Source organism: Peromyscus maniculatus, chromosome 1 (genome assembly GCF_049852395.1).
Source record: "Peromyscus maniculatus bairdii isolate BWxNUB_F1_BW_parent chromosome 1, HU_Pman_BW_mat_3.1, whole genome shotgun sequence".
Classification (NCBI taxonomy): Eukaryota; Metazoa; Chordata; class Mammalia; order Rodentia; family Cricetidae; genus Peromyscus; species Peromyscus maniculatus.
The window spans coordinates 95,896,612-95,908,932 of NC_134852.1; the positions used below are offsets into that span (position 1 = coordinate 95,896,612).

At 38.6% G+C, this 12,321-nt stretch overlaps 1 protein-coding gene across 8 annotated transcripts in view; it reads right to left on the reverse strand.

The window, feature by feature from the left end:
• Positions 1-7,032: 7,032 nt before the first annotated feature.
• The window catches only part of Zfand6 (zinc finger AN1-type containing 6), a 70,052-nt gene continuing 64,763 nt past the window's right edge, over positions 7,033-12,321 (reverse strand). For all 8 annotated transcript variants that reach the window (XM_076546589.1, XM_076546592.1, XM_076546599.1 and 5 more), the window contains 2 exons: positions 10,075-10,188; positions 7,033-7,970 (listed from right to left, as the gene is read on the reverse strand). In XM_076546589.1, coding sequence (XP_076402704.1) covers positions 7,822-7,970; positions 10,075-10,188 — 263 coding nt within the window. In that variant the 3' untranslated portion in view covers positions 7,033-7,821. The remainder of the gene's footprint in view (positions 7,971-10,074; positions 10,189-12,321) is intronic.

Consider the following 12,321-nt stretch of genomic DNA (forward strand, 5'->3'; position numbering starts at 1 on the left):
TCCCCTTCCCTCCATCATCTCCCACTGCTGGTTAAAAGGGCTCATCAAGCCGGGCGGTGGTGGCGCATGCCTTTAATCCCAGCACTCGGGAGGCAGAGCCAGGCGGATCTCTGTGAGTTCGAGGCCAGCCTGGGCTACCAAGTGAGCTCCAGGAAAGGCGCAAAGCTACGCAGAGAAACCCTGTCTCGAAAAACCAAAAAAAAAAAAAAATAATAAAAATAAAAAAATAAATAAAAAAAATTAAAAAAAGGGCTCATCAAAGGGTCTTTCTCATCTCTGTGAGATCGGTTAACTGTATTTATGTTGGTTTATTTCTGAATTGTTCTGTTGCACGTACATTATTCTGCCAGTTATCAGTCTTCATTATGGGAGCAATGTAGTTAAATTTTGGAGTCTGTATCAACTTGCACCTTGTGGTTTTAAAAAAAAATTAACTATTCTGGACCTTTTTAATCATGTTGATGTCCAAAATATAATTTGCTGAGATTATTGGAATTGTACTGAATTTACCTGAGTGGAGAAGAACAGATTGAGTCTCCCCATCAATGACTATGGACCAGCTCTCCTGTTCCATGTATCTTTGCTTTCTCATTAGTTTTAGTTTTTCCTGACATAAATGTTATATTTACTTTACTAGACTTACAACTAAGTATCTTTTTGGAAGGTAATTCAAACTGTTACTTTCTTATTCAAAACCTTCTTGTTGGTATGAACACTGACTTGTTTATATATTGCAATCCACATAGTTGCTTCTAGCTATCAGAGTTATGCTAATTTTTTTATGTTTTCTATGGAGCGGACATGCCATTTGCAAATGAATACAGGTTTTCTCTTCCTTCCCAATCTGAGTGGCTTTTCCTATTACATTAGTGGATCAACAGGATGTAAAGGGGGAAACATTTTTGCCTCATTCTCTCTCAGAGGGAAAGTATCAATTTTCTCACCTCTTAATATACTAGGTAGGTTTGGAGTATATTTTTCCTTTTCTTTTAATCTATAAAAGTTTTCTATATTCCTAGTTTGTTTCATTTTTCTCATGAATGGGTATTGGATTTTGATGTATTTTTCCTGGATCTATCAGTAGGACCATGATTTTCTTCCCTTAGACTGATGTGAGACCAGATGTACAACTAGCCCTATAGACCAAAAATAAATACTGCCTGATTGTGGCGTATAGTTTTAAAATACATCTTTAGGTTCTACTTGCCAAGTTTTTGTTAAGGACTATTTGCATTGACATTTATGAGAAACACTGATCCATTATCTCATAATATATTTGATAGAATACATTAGAAAGCATTATCTCAGGGCTGGAGAGACAGCACAGTGGTTAAAAACACTTGCTGCTCTTGCACAGAATCCCAATTCAGTTCCCAGCACCCATATAGTGGCTCACAACCACCTGTAATTCTAGCTCCAGAAGACCTGATGCCCTCCTCTAACTTTTGCAGAAACCAGGCAGGCACAGGGTGTATATATATATGTATATGTGTGTGTATGTATGTATATATATATATATATATATATATATATATGTGTGTGTGTGTGTGTGTGTGTGTATGTATATATATATATGTGTGTGTGTGCACCAAATACACATAAAATTTAGAAATTAAAAAAAAAAAGGCAAGCATTCTCTCTGCCACTGCATTCTACATGAGATTGCAGAGAATTTGTCTAATTTTTTAAGTGTTTAGATTCACTAGTTTACCTACCAGGGGCTTCCCCCCCACCGTGGTGATTATACACTCTCTTTAATGTATAAAACACCCTGTCTTGTGAATTTTAGAAGCCTGTTCCTGTGGCTAATTTTTCATCAACATGACAAACACTTGTATCATCTGGGGAGAGGGAATCTCAGTTAAGAAAGTGCTTCCATCAGATTGGGCAATAGGAAAGTTTGTGTGACATTTTCTTAATGATGTAGGTGTGCCCAGCACCTATCCAATTGTGGGCAGTGCCACCCTTGGGCAGGTGGTCCTGGGCTGTATAAGAAAAGGGAACAAGGCAGGAAGCAGCATCTCCATTGTTTCTGTTTCAGGTCTTGCACTTACTTCCCTCAAACACTGATGGACTGTGACCTGGGACTTAAATCCAAATAAACCCTTTCCTCCCCAAGTTGCTTTTGGTCATGGTGTTTATCACAATACGAAGACTAGAACAGGGTCTTTTGAGAAACTGGCCAGTCATCTAATTTATCGTTTGTGGGCATAGAATGATCCAAAGTACTTTTTAAAATATCTATGTCCCTGGGATCTATACTTCTTCCCTCCTGATAGAGATCACTTCCCCTTTTTAACATTACAGATGCTAGTGAACATTGGGGGCCCTCAGGTTTCTAGTTGTAAAGGTCTTTCATTGGTTATATTCTATTCATCACATCTCCACATTCCTCACTTATTCCCCTTGCCCTTCTAATCTTTTAAAAACATTTTTTTTTTTAAAGATTTGTGTGTATGGATGTGTACCATGCACACAGAGGGCCCAGGAATCACAGAGCCACCATGTGGGAGCTGGGAATTGAACCCAGATTGGTAAGAGCAACAAGTACTCTTAACTGTTGGGTCATCTCTCCAAGCCCCTCTGAATTAATCTTAATGATTACATACTAAAAAAGAAAACCAAAAAGCTAAGAAGCCAGTATGAAAAAGAAGCAACAAACTTCACAGATCCTTTCCTAAATTTCCAAGAATATTCAGCTAAATGTTCTAGAAATTCTGTGAGGAAAAGAAATTCTAGCCACTGTCAGTTTTGTATAAGTTGTCTTGACATCAGCAAACAGGGCTCTTGCATGGCATACTTGGAGTAATCATTTCATGCAATCCAAGTTAATGTCTCAAAAAATTTAAATGACAAGAAATTCCACATCAACACAGAAGGGACAAAGAATAACAGAGGTTGTGATTTACGGTTTTACAATTAAGGCACACTGAGGCTGGAGGACTAAAATTTTATTGAAAATAAAAGTAACCCTTAAATGCTGGTTGTGGTGGTGACGCCTTTAATCCCAGCATTTAGGAGGCAGAGGCAGGTGGATTTCTGAGTTTGAGGCCAGCCTGATCTACAGCGTTCCCAGACAGTCAGGGCTACACAGAGAAACCCTGTCTCAAAACAAAAACAAACAAGCTGGTTCAGGAGTTTCCATGCACCAGTCCCAATTTCAAAGTGAGGTCATCAAACAGCTTTATAATTAACACTTTCCTTTTTAATATTCAGCTTGAGGTAAACAAAACAGGATTAATCATAATCCTTGGCTCAAGATACTCCGCACTGGCTCAGAAAGCCTTCTTTTGCTTACTGGAGTATCTTGAATCTGCTACCCCAAAAGCTGTCAACTGTCACTTACCAGCCTATGCTGCCTGTCATCTAAGGACCAAGCTTTACATCATTACCCTTCTCTTGATATAAACTTCACTACGGTTTGTAAGAGGTCCATTTTCAGACCTCTCTTCCCTGCATAGCAGAGTACTGAACACAGAGCTCCGAGCGTGTTCTCCATTAAGCTGCACCCTGACTCGTTTAACACTTTGTACTTTGTATTGACCTCACATTCTACCCACCACTCTTCAGTGAGGACTTGGGTTACTTCTAAGTTTTCAAGTTTGTTATAACCTATCTAAGTTTTTCTTGTATGTGTAGTGAAACTTCTGGAGGACAGAGTGCATTAAAAGCCCAACTTTAAAAAGTATCACCAAACTCTGAAGAGTCAAACCACTGTTCACTAACAGCAGCATGGAAACCCTCTAACACTGCTACTGCAAGGCTTCAAATTTTTTGGCAAGTGGATAGGTGCTGTTATCTCCTGTGGTCTTGATTTGCATTGTAGCTTCTTTCCCCTAAGTAACCTGTCTCCCCATGTGTAGATATGATAGGACAGATAGTAACAACTTAAAAATGTTTTACATTGTTATGGATTTTAGTTTATTGGTACAAATTTGAAGTTAATTTTGTTATACTGTATATATATTTCTACTCTCATTTGAAGTGTTAGGTTTATGTAACTCATTTAGATTGTAATGGGTAATTAAAAATACAGATTAATAATTAGTCTTCTATGATAAACTTATAGTCGTGTTAGTTTAGTTTTCTAGGTATATATAGATATATTCCAGATAGATAGGTGGTCTTCAAACACTTCAAAGACCTACAAAATATGGCATTTAAAATAAAAAATTTAGACTTTCTGGACAGTGAGACATGTCTGCTCCTGGCAGTACCAATTTACTTCAGAGAGGAGGATGGACATTAAAGACACTCTATATGGAGTTTATCTTCTTCTTGGCAAAAATTGCCATTTGGGCAAGAAACTGTTCTTCCCTGGACTGCTTGATCGACTGGACATACAGGACCAATAGGAAGGTAACCACTAAACTTTGCTTGGCAAAATGGTCCTTCAGGTTCCTGCTTCACAGAAGAAACTGCCAGGCATTCTACAGGACACAAAGAAAAGTGACTGAGAGACTCTAGACCTGTGGGCTAAAGACAGATGCCCCAACTTCACAAAAGAACTTTGGATGATTGTCCAGGCTGCCAGCTGTCTCTGTCTACTCTCGCAAGACTCCTGAAAGTTGCTTGCATCCTTCTCCTGTTTCGCAGGTAACATTATATCCTTCTGAGGTCTTTGATTTGTTAAAGACTAGATAGTTATAATTTTCCTTAGTTATGATAAAAAATAAGTTAGATATAAAACCTTAGACTCATAAATATAAGATAGAATATCTTCTTTAATTTTTGCCAAATACAAATAGACTAGATTTAACTATGATTCTTGCTTGATAATTGTTTTGTTATATGTAATTTTACTATGTGAAAGTTAAAACCTTCCTTTTTGAAAAAAAAAAAGGTGGAGGGGGAAGTGCTGTAGGATGTTCTCTATGCTGTGAATGTATTGCTTTGATTGATTGATAAATAAAACACTGATTGGCCAGTAGCCAGGCAAAAAGTATAGGCGGGACTAACAGAGAGGAGAACTGGAGGAACAAAAAGGCGGAGTCAGAGAGATGCCAGCCACCGTGAGAAGCATGATGTAAGATACGAGTAAGCCACAAGCCACATGGCAAGGTATAGATTTATGGAAATGGGTTAATTTAATATATAAGAACAGATAGCAAGAAGCCTGCCACAGCCATACAGTTTATAAGTAATATAAGTCTCTGTGTGTTTACTAGTGGGATGCTAGTGGGAGAGATTTGCCCTGACTGCTGGAAGACCGGGACACAGAAAAACTCCAGCTACACCCATGTTCTCTAAGTATCTTAAGGTCTGTTAGGTGGTCTAACTATTAATCTTTTATTCTCTTGGAGTTTTAAAATGTTGTATTACATTTCCATCTTTTAACATTCTTCTCTATAGTGTCAAAGGATTTATTTCCTCTTTCCAGCTCGATGTCTCCTTTCTCTGAAGCATCAGGCTATCTTTACCTGACACCAGAGTTCACTTTGGTCCTTTGGTAGGCAATCTAGTGTCTCCCATTGTAATCTCAAGGCAATTGGTACTGTTCAGACACTACTGTGGAAGGATGTCTTCTGGCTTTTCAGTTAACTGGTGTTAAGTTGTAGAAACTGGCATTCTATCTTACCACCTAACTAAACCTTACTGTATCTGGTGATTTCTTTCTGGATTTATGAAGGTGTGTCATTAAAAAAAAATCATAAAATGTTCAAAACTTGAGTGCTGCTTCTGGCTCATGGGTGTCTTGTGCCAGTGTCTAGGATCTGCAACAACACCATTCTAAATACACACAGTAAAATGGGCACCTTGTCTGTTTCTCACTTTGAAACAGTCTGCACTTTTTGGCAGATCTTAGTTTTTCTTTGACTGATAGGTTTTACATAGACATTATTGGCTTAAAGAAAATTCTATGTTTTTTTGTTGTTTTTGTTTCTCGAGACAGGGTTTCTTTGTGTAGCTCTGGTTGTCCTGGAACTCACTCTGTAGACCAGGCTGGCCTCGAACTCCCCGAGATCTACCTGCCTCTTCCTCCTGAGTGCTAGGAATAAAGGCGTGCACCACCACTCCCTGGCCTAGTTTTGTTTTATAAATTTACTATTTTGTTTGTGTATGTACGCGCCCATGAGTGTGGTGACGGTCTCTGGAATTTGGTTCTGAAAATGGGCTTCTGTGGCAAGCACTTTCATGCACTTGGCTATTTCACTGGCCCCAAGAAATCCCTGCCTAGCATGCAGTCTGGACCCCATCTCCAGCATTACCTGCATAAACCAGCATGGTGGAAGATGTCCTCAGTTACATATTAGCTGGGGTACAAGACTCTTAACCAATCAATCCCTTTCTAATCCTGCTATTTTGTTAATTATGAAAGGGCTCTTTTTTTTTTTCTTTCCTTTTCTTTTCAAGACAAACTCTCTCTCACTATATTATCCAAGTCTGAAGTTTATTATATTGACTAGATTAGCCTCGGACTTGCAGTGATCTGTCTGGTAAATACTGAATTACAGGCACACACCACCATGCCAGGCTTACTTTATCCAAATCTACTGAGACAGTCACAGTGGTTAATTCTCATTTAAATCTATTTGCATGATCAGCTAAATATATAACTGTAATATTAAACCATCGTATATACATTAGTTAGTATTAAAATTAAGAAATTTTACATCAAGAAATTTGTATTGTAAAGTACAGCCAATGTCTTTTTAAACAGACTAATTTCCAGAAGTTTAGAAACCAGAGGACAAATAGGTCTTTGGAGGGCTTATAATTTCGAGTTTATAATTCTTCTACTGATACATGAATGTCTTCTACTGAGACAATGAATGTCTCTAATCCTGTGGAGTAAAGGAGCCCCCATTAGATGTTAATTTGGTGTGTCAGAGTGCAGGACAGTCAGATGAAGGCCAGAATATGTGAGAGCTCAGTAACCTGGTTTTGAAAAAACTCATAGGAATATAATTGGCATAGCAAATGAGCATGAATAGATGTGAGACAAACAGTGGTACTCCTAACAAATTAGGAAAGCAAAATGGCAGAAGAATCAAAAAGAAATTAACTACCAGAAAGAAAGAAAAAGCAGCATTTTTTTTTTTCTGGTTTTCCTTTTTATTTAATCAAAGACTGGTGAATAAACATAAATACAGCACAATGACTTCAGATCACTCTTTATATTGTGCACACACAGACCAATGAACAGTAATCTGAAAGAAACTTGCAGTCAGCAGTGAAATGCATTCAGCCTTTCTTTCCCTTACTAAAAAAAAAAAAAAAAAGAAAAAGAAAAAAAGAAAAAAACCCATAAATTTAGAATCTCCTCAGCACATATTCTCCTGTGACAAATGATTCCGACATAAATAGTGGGTGCAAAGAAACTATGCTAACATATGTATAACCTTTGTTAATGAAAACAAAACAAACACAAGCAGCCATAATGATTAAGATACATTCAGTTACTGATAACTAGTTGTGCCCAGAAGGGCATTATCAAAAGGGAATCGTGCTGCAGAGAAAAGCTATATATACATACACAATGAGAAATAAACTGCAAGATCAACACATGCATGTTTAATACTGGAAAAATCACAGCCCTCCAGAATTTCTCCACATTTGTTATAAAAGCCCTCTGCACTCAACTAAAATTAAAATGATCTTAAAAGGATAATACTTCTTTTCAGCCACAGAAACTGCAATGGAAATAAATGTTCAGAGTCATTTTCAAAACAAAAACAAAAATCTATTCTTCTGATGACATGCATGATTCAAAGGTCTATGCAAGATACGGTGCTCTACATTCCCAAGGACTAGGAAAAAAAACCTCAAGTCAATTTTTAGTTTGCAGATGGTCAAAGGATTTTGTATTCCAGCAGGAGTTCAAATCTTCTGGATCTTTTCTCCAACAACTACTGGATTTTCTTTTCTGATTTTCTCAGCAGCATCAGCTTTGTAATTGTAAGAGCAATTGTGTACATCTGAGTAACGGTGCACACCACAGTAAACATTTCCACACCGGCATTCAAACCCTGGAAATGGATGAATATGTGTACAGCATGGGTTAGACAGGATGGCGAGACAGTAAGTTCTTCCCACAGTTGGTGCTAAGTAACACTGTTTTCAAGTCTATGAAGAATCACTGTTAGGTTCTAAAGCTACATTCTCAGCTCACTAGCAGAGAGCTTCCTTTCTTGCATCTATCTACAAATACATGTTTGCACTAGGGCAAGCCCTGATTGCTTCTCTGAGTTGGTTTCACCTGTGATAAGAGCATAATTTCTTCCTATGAAAAGAAGGCTGCTAAATTGAAAATGGATCATTTTTTTTTAAACTGAAAAAGCATATTATAAAAGCAAGTCCTACTGTCAGGAGATAACTGTAGCATTTAATTAAGAGCAGAGCAGTGAGTCCTGCAGAACTGCTTCTGAATGACAACTCTTTCAACTTTTCCCTCTGCTAAGCTCTGAGGAGATGTGAACTGTTCTGTGGGGGAAGGTCAAGAAGATAGAATCCAGGGTCAGGTTCCTGTGCATCCATGTCCTCACTATCAGAGGCAAATCACTAAGCTTCCTTGAGACTCACATGAGCTTTTTATGGAATTGTGAATTACTCGAAGGATCAAGTGAGTGTCCATATAAAATAAACACCCAATAAAAGCTACTTAACTATCCAGGCGGCGGTGGTGGTGCACACTTTTAATCCCAGCACTTGAGAGGCAGAGGCAGGTGGATCTCTGTGAGTTTGAGGCCAGCCTGATCTACAGAGTGAGTTCTAGGACATTCAGGGCTACAGTAAAACCCTGTCTGGAAAAACCAAACCACCACCAACAAACAAAATAAAAAACAAAAAGCTACTTAACTTGAGGGATATGCTCTGTGGGTTAAAGCCCAGACACAGCTGCAGGGAGAATGACGGTTCTGCTCCTCCAAATCAGGCGTTTACATTATTATGAATTTGGGGAAACAGCTCAGGAATAATCAATATTTTAATCAACAGTGTCATTCACCTTCTTTACTACATTTTAACTTTAAAAACATATTCTGAAAATTTATGTAATAGAAAATTAGCCAAATTAGATGAAAATTAAGTCCTAGACCTGTAGTCAGGAAGTCTAAAACTCTATGCAACTTTTAAAGGATGTGTTTGATATTAAATATGTATGTTTTAAATAGATATTGGAGGTGTGGGACAGTTTAGGTTAACTTTGACATCATACTTTAATCTCCTTAGTGACAACCTAGTTTTTAGCATGAAGTGATCCTAAGGTATCATTTTCTTTTCTGTTTTTTGTGAGGTAGGATCTGATATAGTATATGCTGGCCTTGAACTTGTGGATCATTCTGTCCTCCTGTCCCAAGTGCTGGAATTACAGTCATGTGCTACCATGCCTCCCTCTGAAGCATAATTTTCATTCAAAGTCTTACTGTTCTCTGCTCATATTTCTGATTTTTATATAAGTATTTGGCACAATGCCCAAGTAAACAATCAGTGAAACTATTTGTAGCTGCATCACATTCTAGTGAAGCAAGCCCAGTACAAAGCTTGCCTGGCCTTAACCCTCAGCTCCCTTGTCAGAGAAGAGGCTGCATTTTCCTTGACAGGCCTCCCCTCCCTTTTGTTTATGTGAATGGATCACAGAACTCCTGTCCCTGGATGCCCAGAGCAGCCTGACTGCGCTTAACCTATCTTCTTTGCTAATATTTTTGAATAGTTCCCCTTTAACAATTTTGACAACTGAGTTACAGCACCAGGCATGTACCAGGATTGTCTTCTACACTGCACCAAGCTGCTTTGCTTTTAGCTCACTGACCATGCATGGTCAATCATCAGCATTTTACATAAAGCACTTCACAGCTTACCAAAGTCCCTCCAAAATACCATCTCCTTGAAGGCAGGAGACACCTTTGCCCTTCACCAGCACTCACCACACCTTACTTGTCAAATACTCTCAAACCCAGCTGACAGGAATTTTTAAATGCTTTAAAAAAAAAAAAAAAGACAATACAGAAGTTGACATGTATGTAGCCAACCCCCATGCTTACAGAGGCAGCAGCAATATTAACTGGCCTTAACAGTGAGCATAAGTTATTCAAAACATGACCTTAACTTTAAACCATCCAAGGAAGCCCTTACCAGTAAGTCCCACTTTCTTCCTGCACATGAAACAGCGATTCTTTTTTTGTTTTGGTTTTTCAAGAGACTTGCTTTGCTCTTCAGATGGCTGCTGTGTTGTATCTGATACTGAAGCTGACAAAAATAGGAGGGTGACAAATTTAATTATTCAGTAAGATTTGGTGTTTGGGTGGTGGTTGATCTATACCCCATACTATCCCATAGATTTGTAATTCAAAGACTAGCTAAGGAACTGGTTTATAGGCCAGGAAAGAGAGATTCATAAACTTGGGCTATGTATAAAACATGACCCTATTTTCATTAAATGCATGTATACACACAGGTAGAAGGTAATCTGTAATATACTAAACAGTGGTTCTAAACAGTGGCTTACAGATATTCTTTTGGTATCTAAAGTGGGGAGGGGGAGAGGGAGATAGTGACAGATACTGACTACCTAGAAGCCTAAAGGAATGGTATAAGAAGAATAGCCATATGAAAATTAACACTGCAGAGTCTGGTCTAAAGAGACTTCTCAGAAAACAGGAATACCAATGTTCTCAGAATGTTCCACATAAAGCCACTTAAGCCAAGAGTTGTGGCACATGCCTATAATCCAGTATCCAGAAGATTATTGTTTGAGCCTAGTTTACAGAGTAAGTAAAAGGCCAGCCAAAACAACAAAATGAAACTCTTTCTCAAACCTATCCCTACTCCCAAAGCACTTAAGATGCTAGGAAAAAGAATCAGACATAAGTAAACTTTAAAATTATGTAATTAAGATTAAAACTAACAAACAATGCATTTTCACACTAAAATCAAGAGCAGATGCATTGCAACTCAGTTTTAGTCACCATCACTAAACCCTGCTAATGTGCCTTTTCCTGTTACTTGTCACCCTGGCCCTCCTGAGTGCTCCAGAGTCTGCAACCTTGCTTGGTACACATGACATCTAGCTTGAAAACAGTAAGGGGCCTATCATGGTTCAAGTTCCAACTTAACCATCTGGTCACAACTAGGGCCGTTCCAAGGAGTCACCACTGTTGCCGACTATTCTGGCTCATAGTTCTACAAGCTACCCCAAAAGGCTTTCCCATTCCAACCATGTGTGTTCTTTAGAGTCATGATCCAATACCCTTCCCTCATCAACACTTAGCTTTCCACCCTATTCCCCACGCTTCACCTGTTGCAGGTGAAAAGCAAACAGTGTAAACATTTTGATGGTTGCCCACGATTCTCCAGGTGAGGTCCAGGGATCTTCACCGTTCCTGCTACCTTCTCCTGGCCATGTTACATGATCCCTTAGCTGCCATATATTGGATCCACACAGCAGTGCCTGATGTCCTTAACACATCTCCCTCTCTCACCTGTGGGCTCTCCTGAGGTCTTGCCATGCTTGATCTTTAGCAACTAGCTCCATCTTGTCTTTTCTGGTTACACTGATGGAACCCACTCCTAACGTCTCAGAGCAGGAAACCCTCGCTATCCTGTGTTCCCATGGTACTTTCTAAGCTCCTATAACTGTCTACTTAACTTGGCTTAAGTGAATTCTTTGAGGGAGGGAACCTGTCCCACGGTCAGTGTTACCAGAGCCTATCATGATTCCCCTGTCACTCAAGAAATAAATGTCTGTGGATCTGCATTAAGTCACTTACCCACTGTATCTATGGAGGACATTTCCATAGCCAGAGCACAGCACCTCTTACAACTATCTACTTATAGCAGATACCCAAATACTTCTTAGTGGACTATAACTTGCTTATGTTAACTCATCTAGTATTAAAAAATATGACACCAGACAAAATACCATACATTGGAAGTGAGTGTATGGTAACGAATTCTACAGCACAACTTCTCCACTAGACAAGCTAAACCCAGGCCAGAGAAACTTCTGCTAATATACACCCTTATTTCTTATGGCTTTTGAGACAGAGTCTTAACTCTAGCCCAGGCTGGCCTCAAACTCATGGTCTTCCTGTCTTGAGCAAGTGTGAGTCACCACATCTGGCCACATTGTGTTTTTTTAAACAAAACAGGGAGACAAACTTTTTTATTTTCTACAAAAAAGTACCCCTAGAATATGAGCTCATTGTGGACAAGGGGTGAATGTGTTGTTTTAGTCTTTGTCTCTAGAACAATATTAGGTAAGGCTTGGCTCTGTAAACTGAACTCAAAAATAATTTAAACTGTAATCAGAAATGAACCTGTATATTTATTTTCTTTAAAATTTGTAAGCCATGATATCTAACCTGTTCTCTAAAAAATATG